Source organism: Larus michahellis, chromosome 14 (assembly GCF_964199755.1).
Source record: "Larus michahellis chromosome 14, bLarMic1.1, whole genome shotgun sequence".
In the NCBI taxonomy this organism is placed as follows: domain Eukaryota; kingdom Metazoa; phylum Chordata; class Aves; order Charadriiformes; family Laridae; genus Larus; species Larus michahellis.
Window position 1 is genome coordinate 3,421,861 of NC_133909.1, and position 19,680 is coordinate 3,441,540.

Genomic DNA, 19,680 nt, shown 5'->3' on the forward strand with positions numbered 1-19,680 from the left:
CGTCCCAAGGCTGGCGGTGCTCCTGCTTCCCCGAGGACTTTTTTTTGGTTTTATGCCTATTTCCTTTATTTTCCAGCTGATTTCTGCTCTTTGGGTGGGGGGGAGGGGGGGGGAACTGCAGTGCCCCCGTCCCACCTGCGGGCTCCCATCCTTGCTGGCGGGACCCCGAAAGCGGGTGCCGTTGAGCGGCTCTTTGCGGTGGGGGCGGCTATTAGCAGCGCTACGGCCCGGCGGGCGGAGGTTTGCGGTAGCGGGTGTCTCCTAGCAGCCGCGACGCGACGGGGACGGGCGGCGTGGTGGGGGGGGGGGACACGACGCGACACATACGAGTCCTGCCGCCCCCCCCCCTCCCCCCCCCCCCCCCCCCCCCCCCCCGAGGGCAGGTAAGGGGGCACCGAACCGCCGGGGATCCCCGGCAGCATCGCCGGGGCCTGTCTGCGCCCGGGCGTGGGGACAGCGGGACACCCGGCGCCGAGCTTCAGGTGACGCGTCATTTGCTGCGTATCGGGCAGAAAAGAGTGGACCGAAAAACCAAACCCCAACCAACCAGTCCCGAAGGCGGTCGGGCCCGCGGGGCTTGATTTTTTTGGGGGTGCTGACGCCGCGGTGGTTTCGCCTCTGGTGCTTTTTAGAAGTTCTCGGTGGAGCCGAGGCAGATGCCGCCCTGCTGGGGCCGTGCCGGGTCCCCCCGGGCTGCGAAATTCCTCTTGGGTTTCTCCCAGCTCAGGCTCGCAAAGCCTGAACTTCGCAGGAACTGGAAGGAACTCCTCTGGGCGCAGGTCGGGAGGTGTCCGGCTGTGGAGCCCTGAGCACAAGGAGGGCACGGAGCTGTTGGAGCGGGGCCGGAGGAGGCCCCGGAGATGCTGGGAGGGCTGGAGCCCCTCTGCTGTGGGGACAGGCTGAGAGAGCTGGGGGGGTTCAGCCTGGAGAAGAGAAGGCTCCGGGGAGACCTTCCAGCCCCTTCCAGTCCCTAAAGGGGCTCCAGGAAAAGTGGGGAGGGACTCTGGATCGGGGAGTGTAATGATAGGACACAGGGTAACAGCCTCAAACTGATGTAGGGGAGATTTAGGTTGGATATTAGGAAGAAATTCTTGGCTGTGAGGGCGGTGAGCCCCTGGCCCAGGTTGCCCAGAGAAGCTGTGGCTGCCCCATCCCTGGAGGGGTTCAAGGCCAGGTTGGACGGGGCTTGGAGCAACCTGGGCTGGTGGGAGGTGTCCCTGCCCAGGGCAGGGGGGTTGGAACGAGGTGATCTTTTAAGGTCCCTTCCAACCCAAACCATTCTGTGATGATGTCTCACAGCGCGGGTGGCTTTTAGCAGACCCTTCCCTGCAGGGTCAGCAACTACTGAGCGCAGTTTTGGTGGAGAGAAACAGCACACAGCCTGTGCCGGTGCTCCTCCTTGCTGGGGAACGAGCTGCACTTCGCAGAGTGGTGGGGCTGGGATTATGAGCTGCGTGTGAGCGTATCTCCTGTCCCCTGGGGAACGCGGGGTGCTGCAGCCACCCTTAGCTGTTTGTCCCAGAGGTGAAGATCTGCCTCTCGGCGTTCTCGGGGCGTGCTGTGGGCCAGCCTGCAGTCGGAGGAGATGCCCAGGCTGTGCATCCCCGGGGGACAAGCGCTGTGGTCCAGGGGTGATACTGTTGTGGTTTAACCCCAAGTCGGCAACTAGAACCATGCAGCGGCTCCCTCACCCCCCACTTTTTTCCTCCCAAGAAGGGTGGGGGAAGAAGAAAAAAAAAAAAAGAGGGGAAAGGGAGGAAAAAAAAAAACAACCCCTCATGCGTTGAGATAAATACAGTTTAATAGAAATAATAACAGAAAAGGAAAAATTAACAATGACGACACAGGTGACTCTCACCACCCAGTGAATTGGCACTGTCTGGAGCAGTGATTGCGGATTCCCAGCCAACCCCCATTCCTACACCGAGCATGACATCCATGGTACGGAGTACTTCATCGGCCATTCCATCCTTCTGTCGATTTTTCTAGGGGAAGCTGAAAAAAAAGTCCTTGAACAGGGTAAATATCACTTAGCAACAACCAAAACCACCAGGTATTCTTCACCTTCCTTTCACAGCAATCACTAGATAGGAAATTAACTCTTTCCCAGCTGAAACCAGCAGAGGTGCTAAGATGGAGGTAACGTTCCCTTCTGACATCTGCAGGAGTTTGGCACCTCCAAATGCTGCTGCTCTGGCTGTTCCCCCTCCTCTAGCAAGCATTTTATCACATTTGTCAAAATTCCCTGTGCGGGCAGTACAAAGGGTAAGTGCCGAAAAGAAGCGACCCAACCAGCATAACCATTAATTGTAGCTCGATTTGCCTTGTGCTGTTAAGCTCCTGGTTAATACCGCAAATCTGGGATCATTTAGGTCTCCGATCCCTTCGGCTGCAGGAAATGAGTGGGCAAAGCCGGGGGCACAGGTCGCGGGGGGAACGGGGTGTTCTTGGCAGCAGGAGACGGGGCCGGATGGGGCTCAGACCTGGCAGCTTTGTCCTGACCCAGCATCAGCCTCCCGGAGCCGGCTCCACCTCGGAGCCAGCTGTATGTGTGCAAGTAACCCTGCAGATGAGGGCGTCATTAAAGGGGTGATAAATATAGCCTATAATGAATTATTGTTGACAACAGCATAATAAGAACTTTCTCCTGAATTCTTCTGGGTAATGTGTCTCAGGTTGTGAACGGAATGTTTTAGGTAATGAAAACCACGCGAAAGAAAGCGCTGAAGGGACCAATCCTGCATAGCTAGACTAAATAATACAGTACGATTTCCTTATGAGATACTTAATAGAATCATGGAATTGTTTAGGTTGGAAAAGACCTTTAAGATCATCAAGTCCAACCGTTAATTTAGCACTGCCAAGTCCATCGCTAAACCATGTCCCTAATGCCACATCTTTTAAATACCTCCAGGGGTGGTGACTCAGCCACTTCCCTGGGCAGCCTGCTCCAATCTTTGATACCCCTTACGGTCAAGAAACTATTCCTAATAATGAATCTGAACCTTCCCTGGTGCAACTTGAGGCCATACTACTCTAACTTCTGCAATCCCTGAATTCAGCTCTAAGAAGCCTACTGGGATTGTAAGGTTTGACCCTTTGCTGAATTCTTCCAGAGGAAGATGATGGACGGATCGCCGGCTGAATCCCAAAGCAGCTCCAAGGAAGACAGCTGTCCTCAGCCCGGTGCCCAGATTCGATTTCCGCTGTGGTCTGCCAGCACTTCTTCTGCAGCCCTTAAAAATAAATCCTCATCTGCGAGAACTGGCCGGCTTGGTAAGATGGGGTGCCGCTGCCTGAGTGTTTAATACTGGAGAAAATCTATGGTGTTTCATACCAGAATATTAACAACGGGCACCGCTTAGGAACAATTCTGTTCTGGGTCACTTTGGGGGGGGGGGGGGGAACCACCATGGCAGTAATTAGCTGGGAAGTGCCATGCAAGAGGAGGTGATGCCATTCAACAGATGCTTGTCTTTGCTCTGAGTCGCTCCCCCAGTTTGCTGAGGTGCTGCCGGTGCGCTCGTAAAGAATAGGGAAAAGAGAGCGTCTCCCTTGTTGCTCACGGCATGGACTGAGATCTTCTCTCAGGTTCAAGGGCTTCCACCAGCACAACTTGAATTTCAAAAGGTAGCACTGTGGCTGCTGTTGCACCTGGAAGGAAGGACCAGTTACGCTATGGGAGCGTTGCAGTTTGTCAAAGATGCCCAGACACCTTCATCTGCAGGAACTCCCGATGTGAGGAGGGCATTAGCTGCATTTACCCTTCCGTTATCTCGGGGACAACAGAGAAATCTGTCCCCCGTTCTTTCCTCCTGCAATGTCATAAACCCAAGTCAAATTTTTACTGAAGAAAACCTAATGGCTAAAGGAAGAGAAGGTTTTCCACTCTTTTCAGGAAAGAAGTGCTGTGTCCTTGGCATGAGGTTGTTTTGATATTCCCCCTTGGAGGCTGGGGCAGACGCCCTCCCACGCTGGTGGTTGCTGTAGATAGAGGTGGAAGAGGTAAAGTATCTTGTGTTTGTAAAGGGAAAACTGTCACACCACGTCCCCATCAAGCTCACCCAGGGTCTCCTGTGGCCCCTTGGGTCTCCTGACTTTTCCAACCAACTCTTGCAGGGCCGTTACTAACCATTAATACCATTAATAGCCACCAAAGCTCAAGCGCTCACAAGACTGTCAATTCTTCTGTCTTCTAGGCGGTCAGCCACCAGCAATGCACTTCTGGCCCCAAAACACCGAGTGCCTCATCCAGGAGGGTCCTGATGCAGAGGACAACTCACCTATGATGTCCTCAGCCCATCAAGGTGATGCCGTGGTTCCTGCATCTCTCCAGTCATCCTCTAATGTCGGCCCATCCAAGGACTTCATTCGCTGCCTGCCACTTCAACTGTCCATGTACATCCTGGGTAAAGCTGCTCTGATTTTTCCAAAGGTGGTTTCCCCTAAGGGTCATGGATGGGGTTTAACGTGGACAGGGGTCAGTCATTCTGTCCTTTTAATTCCGCAGGGTTTTTGGATCAAAAATCCCTCCATGCATGTGCTGCCGTGAGTAGATGCTGGGCTTTTATGGCTGAAGAAGTCAAGAGGGAACGTGTGTGTAAAAGGATGACACAGGAGAAGATCTTGTATTTGCAGGTATGATGTCTGGGCTTCTGCAATTATTATGCCTTTCAAAAAGGGTCTGTTTTTCTGCTACTGCCCAAGCCATTAGACGGAGATGCTTTTACTAGAGATTCCCTCCCAACTTCCCCCTGTTCCTCCTCCTTGCATCCACAGAGCTAAGCCAGGTTAGATGTTGACGCAGTCACAAGTAAGCACAGCAGAGTAGCCTTTACTGACCTTTGCAGAGCCTGGGACTCTAAAAATGGATCAAAACATTCTTGTAATCAAGAAAACAGAGTTTGGTCACAAATTTTAGAATCATAGAATGGTTTGGGTTGGAAGGGACCTTAAAGCCCACCCAGTGGCACCCCCTGCCCTGGGCAGGGACACCTCCCACCAGCCCAGGTTGCTCCAAGCCCCGTCCAACCTGGCCTTGAACCCCTCCAGGGATGGGGCAGCCACAGCTTCTCTGGGCAACCTCGGCCAGTGCCAATACTGGACTTCCAGGAGCTAGTGGAAATGGGGCAGAGCTACAACAGCTCCCTGAGGCACCTCAAAAATGAGCTTTATTTGCTCCGCAAGGAAGGCGGGAATGCTAGGGTTCCCTGTGAGGAGTCAGAGCTGGTGGTCGGGACGCAGTACAGCAGTACGTCTAGGAAAGGCTTGTCCTTTAGTACAGACCTGCCACAGACCAAGCTAAGTGTAAAGGAAAATCCCTGGAGAGACAAAGTCTTTTCACGCTTTGAGTTGTGAAGAGAGCATGGAAATCTCAGCTCGGTGCTAGCATTCCAAGGAGGCTTAATGGAAGGTTCTGCACATTAAAAATGAATCTTTGATATTGATAAAGATGTTTGGAGAGCCTCTCATCTCACTGGGTCTGGATTCTGAATCAACTGAGCGCTCACCAAAGATGAGGTGCGCTTTGAAGTCTCTTTTTCCTGGTGAAATGGAAAAGTTTTGCAGCTTATTAAAAGCTTAAGACTAAAGTTTGGGGGGAGGGTGGGGTGGGGAAGAAATTATTTTTTACAAGAAGTTAAATTTTATACCAACAAATTGGTAAATGCAAGCCAGGTCTCTTAAACTGTGAGAGCAAGCCAGTGTGTGCAGCTCGGCTTTGCACGTAATTCAGCATCTCACGGAGATGCCGAAGCACCAAGACACAAGCAGCAGCACCCCCTGTGTGCGTGGGCTCTGCAGCGACTGTGTTGCCTCTATTGGTTCATTCCAGGGGTCGTCCCCAAGAGGAGCGGTTTCAAACTATGCTAAAACAGTCAACGTGACAATTCCACAGTTAAACGAAGAGGGTGATGTCATCAAAGAGCAAGGCCATGATCGGGAAAGTATAACGAAGGTGCGTTGGAAGTTGTTTGCTTTCGCTGGATCCCGCATCTCGGTGTTTGGGGAGGAAGGAGGGAATGGTGGTCTTGGCGGACAGGACTGAATTGAGGGTTGCTGTGCTCTTCTCCCCCTCCTGCTTCTGGTTTGCACCATCGTGAGCAATTCGTAAGGACCTTCTTGCGTGGGAGCCTGCCTCCCTGAACTCCTGCCTTCATCGTAGGATAATAGAATTGCCCAGGTTGGAAGGGACCTTGCAGATCATTGAGTCCAACCATCAACCTAACGCTGCCAACTCCACCACTAAACCATATCGCTAAGCACTACGCCTACCCATCTTTTAAGCACCTCCAGGATCCCAGTTGCATGAATAGCTGTGAGGTGCTGGCAAGGGAAGGCGGCGTCAGGAGCACATGGCCTTTTTCCCAAAGAATAAAGGCTGCAGCTGTCAGGTCTTCCATTTTTGCCACGGAACACGGCATGGGAACAACCAGGACGTTCTCTCACTGTGGGCGTCCCTTACCAGCACTCTCTGACTCTGTTGGTCTCATCGCTATAGTGGGGACCAAGCGGATACATTTAATGCTACAGAATAATGCTGCAGTCCCCCCGCCCTGACTTATATTTCCCTATTTCTCTTTCCATCGGGAGGAGGAAGACAATCTGCAGGCCGTCTATCGTGACCTGCAAACCGACACGATTCAGTTGGAAGAGAGAAATGTCTTTTGTGGCTCCTACAATATTCGTGTCCTGACAGACCGGTGAGTAGACTGCCTGGCTGTAGGGCCAAACGGTGGCTTCTGAAAACCCCTCCTGTTCCTTGCAATCCTTCTGTGGGAATCTATGGCTGGAGAAGGGTCCCTCAGCATCAGTGCAAAGAAATCCTCGGTGTCACATCCAGTTATGTATAAAGATATCAAGGTTGTTAACCCGCTAAAGCTCATCTCACTATTTCTTATCCAGCCCAGACCGAAGCAGAATAATCCATTACAGTGGTGGAAACTTGGTAGCCGTTGGCTCTGCAGACCGAAAAGTGAGGCTTCTGGACATGTCAGGAATGAAAGAAGTGCCACCTCTTCTTTCCGGCCATGCTGGGAGCATCAAAGCACTCTTCCTCCATGAGAAGAAAGGGTTCGTTCTCAGCGCAAGCTTTGATCTCAGCATCAGGTGAGCAGCACGGGGACTGTGCCCCAGGACACCAGCCCCTCGGCAAACCTGGGAAAAACGAGACTTTAACCCTTCCACCCCGACCTTTAGGAATCCTCCTTCCTATCCTTTTCATTAAAGGAGAGTAGATACGGAAACGCATTCCCCACTCACGCGGGACAGCTGCTGTTTCCCAGTGTCACCCAGTACTGAATGATGAAGTAGGAAGATAAGTGACGTGCAGGTTTTCCTATGGGAAACACATCTGGCGTTTTAAGATGCTTTAGGGACTTGCAGTGAGATTCTGGCCTTGCCAAGCGCAGCATCAGGTCCGGGGAGGCTGGGTTTGCCCATGCCATTTTGGCTAAGCAGGTTCAACACGGTTGTACGGCTGCTCCTCTCCCGGCACTGCCCCCTGAAACAAGGGGTGGGTGGAGATGGTCAGCTCTTACCTCTTCTTTATCACTAAATCTCAGAAACATCACGATGAAGGGTGAAAAGTTAAACAGCCGGCTGTCTGGCTCTGGTGTGGCGATTGCACAACTTCATCGAAGGCGGCATTTAACAAAAAGGGAGTTTATACCAGCTCAGGCTCTGCCCTCCCTGCTCTTCCCACTCCAAAAGGGCTGTTTGTTTAAGCGCAGGCTTGAGTTGTCTAGATAAAGTCAACAGAAAGCCTCTTGGCACCGGCCGGTAACAAAACAACTTTATCTGTAATGCTCTACATTTTAAGGTTAACTGAAGGTGACCGTGCCAAAGGTGAAATGCGTGAAATCTAGCCGCGCGTTTCCAGGCAGTTTGGAGGCAAAAGAACAACGTATATTGGTAAAAATTTAATGCTGAGCCTGACTTGATCATTCCAAATCCTCCGACACCTTAGTGGAACGACTCCTGATTTTAACCCAGTGTGTGTGGGAGAAAAGCTGGGCCTGTTAAGCAGGGAATAATGACTAAGCCATCAATTGAGTTAATCACTGTATTCCCTTTTTGGCCGGCCCTCTGTAGGTGCTGGAATATACGCAGTGGTGCTTGTATGAAAGTCTTTAATGGGCACTGCGGGACGATCACCTGCTTGGATTTCCACGAGGAGCAGTTTGTGTCAGGAGCCAGAGACGGGATGGTAAAAGGTGAGAGCCAAGACCGGCAGCTTCCCGGCCAAAGGCAAGCAGTGGTGAGCGATGGGCAACGTGCCTGGGAGATGTGTGACGAATTGGACGGTGAATTTTAGTGTCTCATATTTTTGCTACCAGAAGAGCCTCAGCTGACACGCACGCACACACAAGAGCCCTGCGTCACCGAATAAATTCTCATTATTTCTGCTTTTACGCCGTTTCAATGGCTTCGTGGCCATAGGGCCAGACCGAATCTCGGGAGAGCGGTATCAGCTTTCAGCTTGCCCAGAGATTTCCTTGGTTTTGGCTTATAGAAAAGGATGTGCCATTTTCTGCACTTCGCACTTGAAAATTTTGCCATGCGATTACACTCTATAAGCCAACACCTGGCTCCACGCAGAGCTCCAGGTACAAGGTGCAACTGTAATTCCAATAGTATCTTGTAACTAAGTTAGAAAAAAAAAACCAACAACCTGTCGTGGGGGCATAAATAGTTAATATTTCTCCCTTTTGCCGCTGACAGTGTGGAGCCTGGAGAGTGGGAAATGCCTCAAGACTCTGAAGCACGGCGGGGGTGTTTGGGTGGTTAAAACGGACGGTGCCCGTGTCGTCAGCGGGTGCGACCGAGGGCTGGCGAAGGTCTGGTGTGCCGAGACCGGCACTCTCATCAAAGTGAGTTTCTTCATAGGTGGAGAATTTCGTGCTAAATTTTCCAAAATCTCCCGTGCTAATTTCGGAGCTTTTTGGTTATGCCGAAGACTTTATTTAAAAAAAAAAAAAATAATCCAAAAAACCAAACCCAAACACTGTTTAAACTGATAAAAGAAACTGCAGAGTTATTGGTGAGCAAACAGCGCAAAAACCAATTTGCAAACAATTGCCAGTTTTACCCCAGGGTTTGATTTCCCTTCCTAACGCCCATCATTACACGGTCTCTGCAGAGACATTAATTTCTCTCCTGTGGAAACATTCGGAAGCTGGGAAGAGGGCGAGAGGGCTTGACTAACAGCTCTCGGGGTCGGAGGTGTCATGGGCAAGCCCCAAAACTAAGAAACTTGCTCCCAGAACCAGTTTATGAAGCTGAAGGAGCTGGATAACTGCTCTGCAATGTTAAAGATTGAGGCCGGAGTCTGAGAATTACCTTTAACAGGCGCCCAAAATTGGTATTAGTCCACATCTGAGAGGAGTCTATTGGTATAATACGTGGTATTATACGGTATTATTGGTATACACACCATATAGGGTGTATTGGTATGTCATAACAACACCCAGTAAAACCGCAGCGCAGGATCTGAGGCTGGTATTGTGAACGCCGTAAGATATCGCGGCGCGGTGACGCCCAGATTGCTGACAGTGTTTCACCTCTTTCTTTTACTTTGCAGACCTTGGAGGGGCACCAAGGCCCGGTGAAGTGCTTGTCCTTTGATCAGTGGCACCTCGTCACAGGAAGCACCGACGGATACGCCCTGGGATGGAGCATGTTGGGAAACCTGAAGAGATGCCTGATAGCTTTCCGCCACCCTAAGTAGGAACCAGATGTGTTTCCAGTTGTGTTCAGCAGTCCTCTGAACCCGTACAGAAAACGTCTCCCTTGTTGGAACGGAAAATGCCTTCATTATCAGTCTTAGGCTTTGAAATATCCTCACTTTCAACAATCTTCCTCTTTAAAACAGTGTCAGGTCCCATGTGGTCGCAACCAGTGTTTCCCAGTTAAGACCTGTAACAACCCGAAACGCAAACACCCAACCCCTTGTTCACAAACAGGGATGACTTAAGGCTGACAGGGCAAAGTCCAGTATTTCAAGGATCCCAACCCGTATGCAAAAGGGTACGCGCTGCCTGGTCAAGAGAAGGTACTGTCTCTGTCAGAGGTGGCTGAGTTACACGCTGAACCCTACCAACCGTATATTATGTCACTTTCTAATACTTCAATAGCTTATTAGATCTGTGAAAACTGTAGCATATTGTTTTCATTTACTTTCCTAGACATAAAAATGGAATTTAAAAGGCAGCAGATGGCCATAACCACACTGGTTGCTCTGAGGATGTGCTGGGTTGGTTGATCTCCGTCTCTGGAGACATTCCAAACCCGCCTGGCCGCGTTCCTGTGCCACCTGCTCTGGGTGACCCTGCTCTGGTAGGGCGTTGGACTAGATGATTTCCAGAGGTCCCTTCCGAGCCCCACCAGTCTGTGATTCTGTGGTTTGGACATGGAGTGATTATGAAGGACTTCACTACTTAAATATCTCAATGAGCTGTTTTATTTAGCCTGTTGCTGGAGACGGACCTTTGCATCTTCTCCAAGGCGCAAGAGGTAGTTGATTGTGTCTCCTTGGGAAAGCATGATGAAGGTACCAACACGGACACGTTGTGTTTTCAGGGAAGTTCTGTCTCTGGAGTTCCTCTATCTGCGAGTCATCAGCGGCTGTGCCGATGGCAAGATTCGGGTATTTAATTTCCTGACTGGGACCTGCCTGAAAGTGCTGATGGCCAACAGCAGAGGGGACCCCATATCTTCTTTCTGTGTTGCAGAAAACAGGTTGGTGACGACGGCTGCAGATAGTCTCTGAACCAAACTAGGTAGATAACATTGCGATTTAAGGGATTAGGTATTTTTTTACTGTCCTTCTCACAAGTAAGCTTTAAAGGGCTCTACTGCTTATTGACTGCTTCAATCACTCGGTTTTGTAAGCAATGGCTGAAAATAGATTTGCTTGGTCCACTCAGCAATCTACAATAGCCGGTTTCTAAACAACTTAAAATACAGCACTGGAGCAGGTCGCCCAGGGAAGTGCTGGAGTCGCCATCCCCAGAGGTATTTAAAAGATGGGTAGACGTAGCACTTGGGGACATGGTTTAGTGGTGGACTTGGTGGTGTTAGGTTTACAGTTGGAATTGAAGATCTCGAAGGTCTTTTCCAGCCTAAACGATTCTATGAAGCAACTGTAAAGCTGAGTTGAAAACCCAAATTTTTTTAAGAGGCTGGGGAATCGAGCCAAGGCCTGACAAAGCCTTCACCCCTTCCCTGACCTACTGCCTCTTTTGTAACAGCCACCCAAGGAAAATTCCTCCAGATTCCTTCACATCTGCACTTCTCAACTGAAGGTAGTTCCCAGCTTCTGTGTAAGCAGTAGCTACAACACTGGTGTGTTATCAGGGCTGTTTTGGTCACAACTCTAAACCGCAACAATATGGGCTGTTAGGAAGAAAACTCCGTCCCACCCAGACCCAGTACACCCCTCCAATTTGGGTTTAAGTGTCCCTAGTGATATGGTATCTCCAGTTTCTTCTGGCATTGCACTGATCTAGCTCAGTCCACCGTTGGCGATTTTCATCCTAACTATTTTAAAACTATTTTTGCCATAGAGCTGGATGAAAAGAGCCCCCGAGAGCTCCTACAGAGTATGAGTTAAAATGTACAGTGTCTGACTGATGAGACTAATTGCTGTCGCTTCCGTAAAGAGGCGATGGTTATCTCAGAGCTGTTTAAGTGCCCTCAGGTTTTGTATTGCACAGAAGCAAATGGCCCTGTTAGGTAGTAATTGCTGCGTGAATGATAATTTTCACGGCTTTTCCTTCCCTTCTCCAGGCTGGTGATCAATTCACCAACCGGTCTGTTGCTGTTCCAGTTTGAGGAGGTCAGGTGGGACTATACCTTAGACGCTGACCGGGAGATGGTGAGGAAGAAAAACCAACACAACGGGACTTCAGCCAGAGCACCGCTCCCCCTCCAGCCACCCGAACGCCCCAGCCTCGGCCAGATGCACCCACTTGCTCTGCAGACACCAGGTACCCACCAGTTCAATGCCATCTTGCTGGATCCGCCGCCGGTCACCAACTCCGGAGCATCTCGAAGTATCGCATACAGCCCTTGTCGCACTCCGGCATCATTTTCGGAAATGAGTTAGAAATAGTTTCACGTAGCCGCTGCCTTCATCCCAATCAATATGCAGACTCTCCGCTTTTTTTTTTTTTTCTTTTCGGTAGACGCGCTGTTGCATTTCAATAGTTCTGTCACTTCCAGGCTTTTGTAAAACCTTTGTACCTTTTTAGAAAGGGTTGGTAGAAATTCGACACGTTTGTCGAGACAGGCGCTGTCACTTTCTGGGTAATAGAGGAATCAGTGGTATTATTCATATTCTTACAGCTGGCGCGCACGGAAACACGCTGCTGATTCAGTGCTTGAATTATTTATCAGAAAAGACTCTGGAAAGTCACAGGACACCTGCACTCAGGATCTGCCATCACCAGGAAGTGCAATGGCACATAAGCAGCCACCTTTTAAATTGTAACATTGTGGTGTTATTCATTTTTTTTTTAAATCAGCAGTTATTTAACGCGGTATGTATCGCAGATCTTCCAGCTCTGCAATCAAACTGTACGTCGCAGGTAAACTCATGGGCTAAGAAAGTTTTCGTGCTTTTGAGGCGTGAACTTAACCTCCTTGATGCAGCTCTACTTGGTAACAGATCTACAGTTCGTAGAAATGAGAAACAAATAGGAAATGCGCTATATTTTAATTTTAATGGCAAAAAAAAGGCATAGGTTGTGTATACATGCTTAATACTCAAAAAAAAAAATCAACATTTGCTGTCATGTTTGAATTCTGTGAGGTTTTCTGCTAATCTTTGGATTATTTCTAATACCTAGACCTTTAGAAGCTGTGATAGGAGGCAAAACAGTAACCAAAGACTTGAAATCCAATCAGTTACGAAGATTTCATTCAATAAAAATCAAGTTTAACACCAGTGAAGTTGAGAGATGGCTTTACGTTCTGCTTTCTAGCACTCTGCTATGAACTGATGGAATCAGCAGCTTGCCAGCAGCTTTTTCTTGAGATGGAAAAGACTTTTCGTCTTCCGGCAGAGCAGCAGAAAAAGCTTTTCATCCCTGGCAGCCCAGAGCTCCACGCCTTCGCCTTGGGAAAGCCAGCGAGAGCGCTGTCTGCAAGAATCCGAGCAGATACCACCGGTAAGGGCTCTTCACAGCCAGGTAGGATGGGAATTCTTCAAACCAAGTGCGCCTAAGATAAGTGAATGGCTTAAAGAAAAGGTGAGGGTCTCTAGAAGACAGCCCCATTCTAGACGAAAGGTTTGCAGTGGTAAAACAGAGCACTTGCAAGAGCCTGTGATGGCTACAGAAGCTGCTTTAGACCTATCAAAAAATAGGAGAATCGATCAGTTCTAGCTATAAAGCCTAGTTCTCTGTATCTATCTGTAGATAGATAGAGAGAACTATCTATCTATAGATATAGAGAAATATCTACTGTATCCTTATTCTATTTTTTGATTTCTTCAACAGGTGTAGGAGAACTGTGTGCAAAGTGTATTCAAGTAGTTGGTGTTTAATCAACAGCAGTAACTCAAAAAACTGTTTAAAAAAAAAAATTATATGTAGATCCTCTCAGCCAGCAACAGCGTGGCAACCCGAAACTTGACAATGAGATAGTACCGAGATCAGAAAAATACGGTCTGTGGCCATATGGCATTTGTCTCGAGTTAATTTTTCTCAGGTTTTATATTCGGAATCTGTTGGTACCTTAAAGGTTGAGGCACACTTTGAAATCTTACTGAAGAGCTGTACCAGTCAAAAGTCCTGAACCCCAGAGTCCTGGTGTTTGTAACCGAGATGCAGGATCATGTGCAGATGTGTAGATTAAACAGTTCTAAACCCCGTGAATGGGGAACAAGCAGTAATTTTCATTAGTTTGCTTTGCCGTATTCCGCTTTTCTGCGCTGTCACTTGATGTTCTCTGAAATACGTTTCCAGAGGGTGGAAGTTGCAGTTAACTAGCCTGGAAAAACAGAACCGTATTGCAAAGCAATGATACGCGAACAGCGTGGCGTTGCAAAGCGAAGTGACAAATTAATCGCTACGGCAAGGCCATGGGACTGAGCATCTTACGCCGTCTGTGTCATAATCCCCATCCAGTTCTTAGCCAAGGGTGTAATCACCCAGTCCATGTCCGTCACACAGCACAGGTCCCTCTCTCCATCCCTTGGGACAGCAAAGCCAGGCTGTGAAGCACGTCTTGTGATTTCCAATCCCAGTGTGGCTCCGAGTAGTAACGGTTCAAACTGGTTCTCAGGTGTTGGGTCCTTCACAGATTTCTACCAGGAACTGCCTTGTCTTGAAGCCTTTTCCCAATGCTGTAGGACAAGGAGGGGGTGCATGGGAAGAGGTGGTGGGGAACCTCCTTCCTTATTAGAAACCACGGTGTCAAACAAGGTGGGTGCCGACTTATCCACCCACAAATACAACGCGCGTTACAGAACCTGACTTCAGTTTGATCCGTACAGGCTACGGCAAGGAACACCTCTCGGTTAACGAAGACAGCGTTAGCTCTGATGTTGGCAGCATCATTAACGTGGCCAAACTGCAATGGGCACCGTTGGTTTGTAGCTTCCTACGCCGCCTGTTCTGTAGATAAACTTGGGCTGTCTATATGCCTGTCAACCCAGCACCCATCCCTGGTCTTACTCTGGTACTACCCTGCCAACAGTGATCACAAAAGCTATCCTCAACTCCAAATGTGGTGTTTTGTTTTTTGGAAACAGATGGCAAATGTGAATATGGCCCTTCTCTCTATGCGCCTGCACATCCTGACGGGGCAGAAGCCGCTTTGCAGCACGAAAAGGGAAGAGACCTAAATTTTCCAATGTCCCCTGACAAGTTCTTCTTAGTGGTCAGCATGCTGCAGAAAGCCTGGAAGGCAGCCCACATCTGCTCCAGCGTTAAGGACACTGTGAAAGTCAGGGAAGCATGGGAACCTCCACGGGAACATCGGCAACGCCGCCTTGAAAAGGTACAACTCCACAAAACCCCTCTGCAACACAAAAAGGATCAGGCAGTCCAGCTCCAACGTGTGAGGCTGCACAGCGATTCTCTGACTATGAAAAGCATTTCTACACCCTTTGAAACCAAAATGCTGCAGCTCAAGCTGAAAAACTCTTTGCATGGACCCACTGTGAATTCCTCCATCCCTGCTCCTTCTGTCGTGCGGCCCAAGACTTGTGGTTTCTCACGGGAAAAGAAAGCTCACGGTGGTCATGGTAAAGTCATTCCTCTCCCTGAAGATGGGGTTCCACTTATCGATCCCTTTACAGCTTCTTCTGACCTGATCAATTCAACGCATGTGATGATTGCACAGATGAAAAAGGATGTGGCTTCCCGGAGAATAAAGCCTTTTTGTCCATATGCTGCAGACCCTTCCCCGAGCAGCAGCGGGTTCAGGCTTCTGACAGGAAAACAGAAGGCAGCGTACGAGGCAGCGGCTGTAGCTCAGGATGAGGAACAGCAGACAAAGCTCACAGAAGATCAGCAAAGAGCACGCAAGAAAGCCTGGTTAAGGAAGGTTAAAGGCCTCCCTGTAGACTCTTTTACTGGGGAGGGGAAAATAGCGGCTCCTGAACTTGGGTTTAACACATTTATCTGAGGTAATCCCTCAGTCCAACAAACAACCAGCACCTGAGGATTCTGGTGTCCAGCTGAGTCTGCCATGTCAAGATCCTTGTGGCTTCTAAGTACACAAGACGTCTCCTCTGTAAGTTCTTCTAAGTGATACTATTGGTATCTTCAGCTGTTTCTCAAGGCAGTGAATGGATTGAATTCCAGGAGAGGACTATCTTTCTAGACCTGCTGTTTACTACAGACACAGCACGGTTTGACACTAATATGGCCCAACTGTGTGTGAAGAATAATAAAAAAATCTTACGGGAGTTCATGTGGATTGATTAGTTTATAAATGGAAGAAGTGCGGACTGAAAACTGGCTGAGCCCAGAGGGTGGTGCTCAGTTGCACGGAGTTAATTGGAGGCCAGTAACTAATGGTGTAGCCCACGGGTCAACATTGGGTCTGATCTTGTTTAACATTGTCATTAATTAATGATGTGAGCGATGGGGCAGGGCCTACCCCTGGCAAGTTGGCAGATGACACCACAACAGGAGGAGGTGGCTGATGCAGCAGGGGGTGGTGCTGCCACCCAGAGGGACCTGGGCAGGCTGGAGAAATGGGCTGAGGGACCTCCTGAAGTTTGGCTGAGGGACCTCCTGAAGTGCTGCCCCTGGGGTGGAGCAGCCCCAGGCACCAGGACATGCTGGGGGCCACCCAGCTGGAAAGCAGCTTCAAATCTAATTTGTATTAAATAAAAAATAAAGGTAGTGGTTTCTATTCCTGTTTTTGTGGATAAAATGCCTAAATTAACGCTCAGGACCTACATTGCCTTGAGTTGGGAAGACAAAAACCTGTCTAGTTGTCCAACTTTGAGTAGCTGGGCCAGTGTAGCAGATACATCTCCGTTATTTTCTTGCATTAGAGACTTGAGGCAGGACATTTCCTGCCCACGCTCACATCAAGGGTCCTCTCAGCAGCAGTTCTGGTTTGAGATGAAAGTCTGAAACTCTCCATACACTAGGGTGGTGATTAGTTTTGGTTTATTTTAACGTCATCTTCAACTTCCAAATCCTGTGATTAAGCCAGACCTTGCTAACAGTGGAAAAATAACAATAGTTGTCCTCCAAAGAATGATAATGAAGAGGTAATAAAAACTAAGTGCCCGTGTAAAACTATGAGGAAGCCAGCAAATAACGAGGCCGTGGGAGCTGGGCTGTCGTAGCTGAGATTTGCTGCCGAAAGGGGATGGGGTTGGGGGCGGGAGGTTGGTGACTGTCCTTGCTGCAGCAGGTCTGTGCTATGGGACAGGGATTGTAGCTGTCTGGGGGAGCTTTGCCTGATGCAATTTTCTCAGACCCGAAGCAGCAAGGATTTCACGCTTAGCCACGGGATGGCACTTTCTCACAAGAAATCAGGCGTAAGCTCAGCACAGCTGCAGCCAGAGGCCCTTTGGCACAACCCCCCTGGAAAAAAGCATCTCATAGAGGGAGGCTGATGGAAAAACCACCCGGAAAGGCCGAGGGCTTTTTAGTCGCGCTGAAGTGAGGAGGATTGGAGTGTTGCCTTCCTCTTTGGAGCTAATAAATCAGCATCTCCCTGCAGGTGTGGGTGCTCAGGCGCTTGCAAGATGCTACAGCCAAGGGAGATGGTGGGACATTACCTACAAAGGCAGAGCTGGAGCGCATCCTGCCATCGGCTTTAGGAGCTGGGCGTCTGAGATGCATCAGAAGGGAATTAACGTATGGGAAAACGTCGTACACGGTAGCTGAAGGTAACTCTGAGGAGGCGGGTTTACTATCTTTGCCAATTCCCTTTGGAATTAAATCGACCTCTCGGTGCGCCTGGCCTTTGGGGGCGCAGGGGTGACAACCCGGGGGTGCTGTGGGTAGCACTGGGGTCGTGCAGGACACGAGGCACCGCCAGCAGAGCCAAAGCCAGGCAAAGCGGTGGCAAGACCGTTTCGATAAGAGTTTTTTTGTAACCAGGTGCCACTAGCGTTGTACTTGTGTCATCCACAAAGCGTCGATAATGTTATCCCGAGACGACGATATTGGTGCCACAGCCATTTCGTCTGTGTAGCTCAACGGGTGCTTCCGAACAAAACAGTTTTACACCAGTGTTGGTTACAGCTAGAAGAGGAATGGTGCTCGACGCTTCACACGGTGAACTGAGAAGGAGCACAAGAGTAATAAAAAGAGGCAACAGCAAAGATATAAAAAGCAAATTAAGTTTTTTATATAGTATTGTATTTACCAGTAACAGCTTTGCATTGCCTGTGAAGCGGCGTACTGAATTCAGCGAGCGTAGAAAACGCACTTGGCTAGTTAGGCAAGCAAAATGGACTTTTTAATGTTGTCTTCCATCGAAATGAAAACAAAACTGTGTGCAGGCAGTACTGAAGCGAAAGGATGTTTCGCTTGTTTGCGGCTGGATCGTGCACCATGAGATTAGATCGTATCAGGCTTAAAATCGTGGTGATGCTAATAATGACATCTGCCCTTTCTAAATTGGAAAAAAAAAAAAAATAAAAAAACCTAGAGAGATATGAGAAAGACCATTAAACAGCCAGGTCTTTTACGATGAACGTTTTGTCTTCTGCATGGTACGCTTATTTCTACAGTGCTTCTCTGTCGTGGTTTTTCAGGCGTTTTGTAGAAATAAAGTGTTAATTTGAATGCAGTACTGGTTTTGAGTAAGTCATACGAGGGAGGGCTGTGTCACTTACAGCACTAACGGATGCCAGAGCTCTTTATAAGCGAGCGGGGACGTTACCCCTGGAGCATGGGGGAATCTGAGCTCCGGGGTGACAGTCTGCGTGGCCGGGGGTTTTCCCTATATCCGCAGCTCCACGCCTCGCTCTTCCTCCCGGACGGCTCTAACCGTGGCGTCCCCATCTGCGTTTTGGGGACATCGTACACAAGAGACTGCTGCTCCGCTGCCCCCCAAGCAGGCAGTTGTGTGGTGGGTGGAAAAGAGGGATGAAGGGGACTCTGTCGTCCCCCAACGCCGGGACAAGGGGAAAGCGCAGACACCCACTCCCCAGCTCGGAGCGTGTCCCAGCCCCGGTACCAAACAGCACCTTGGGGTCATCTGGGAGGGATTGCTGTGTGTGAAAAGGCTGTATTGATCACAAAATAATAAAGCCTAAAGTACTATTAATATTTGTTTTGCTTAGTCCTCAAAGCAAATATTTGGAGATGTGCTTTAAAAAAGGGGCAAAAAAAAGAGAAGAAAAAAAAAAAAGGAAAAATACCCAAACGAGTGTCTGTTTCATTCAGAGGTTTTTCCAGTAGAATTTTTGGTTTACTTTTTTTAGTTTATTTTACTTTTTGGTAGTTTAATGTAAAGGTTAGGCAGCGGTGCTGCGTGTCTTTAGAGGTCCCAATAAATTTTTGTTTCTTCAACAATAACAGGATTAATTGCGTTGCAATTAATATTGTTTCTTCAACGATAACAGTATTAATTGCTGTAATATCTCTTATGCCGCACCGCAAGCAGGTTTGAGGTTTTTGCAGAGACACCGCAGGGAAGATTGTCCAACGAGAATGCATCGCTTGTACCAGCGCTTCACACGCTTCCACATTATTGCTTTAGAAGATGGTATTTTTAACTAAAAACTAGGGACTATCGGTAGCGACGTATGCTAGTCACACGGGCCCCCCTTGCTTGTTCTCCCCTGGGTCAGCCCAATTACAGACTTTTTTTGTCCTTAAGAAGCTCTGGATTTCTACATCTTTGCTTCGATCTATGACTTGCTAGAGAGGTCACGTTCTTATAGGTCTGAAATCTCTTTTACAGCATATGAACACAGCAAAGGATGAGCTAGACCCCAAAAATAACAAAATCTGAACTAAACACATAGTCCTTCAAGAGTATATCAGCTCCCAGATCCACTTGGTAAGCCGTTATGGCTGGAACCAGCTCTGGTAAGAGTGACCCAGAGAGCGCGAGATCCTTTCTGCTTCAAACAGGATCGTCATGATCCTTCAAATAGGCAGCAAGTAATAAAACAACGTTGTGCCTCGTTGCAAGGCAACCTCTTTGTTCCTTTACACTCGCCAAAAACAGATGGAAGAACAACCAGAAGGA

The 19,680-nt window shown here is 49.0% G+C and overlaps 1 protein-coding gene across 1 annotated transcript; it reads left to right on the forward strand.

Annotated features, from left to right (window-relative positions):
• Window positions 1-296: 296 nt before the first annotated feature.
• Window positions 297-16,360, forward strand: LOC141751240 (F-box/WD repeat-containing protein 10-like). Its single transcript, XM_074607686.1, has 14 exons — window positions 297-482; window positions 3,117-3,276; window positions 4,200-4,409; window positions 4,511-4,638; window positions 5,834-5,956; window positions 6,592-6,701; window positions 6,904-7,107; window positions 8,092-8,213; window positions 8,722-8,870; window positions 9,581-9,723; window positions 10,579-10,737; window positions 11,788-11,987; window positions 12,984-13,169; window positions 14,756-16,360. The coding sequence occupies exons 2-14, from the start codon at window positions 3,123-3,125 to the stop codon at window positions 15,631-15,633; spliced, it is 2,766 nt and encodes a 921-aa protein (XP_074463787.1). The 5' UTR covers window positions 297-482; window positions 3,117-3,122; the 3' UTR covers window positions 15,634-16,360.
• Window positions 16,361-19,680: the final 3,320 nt, after the last annotated feature.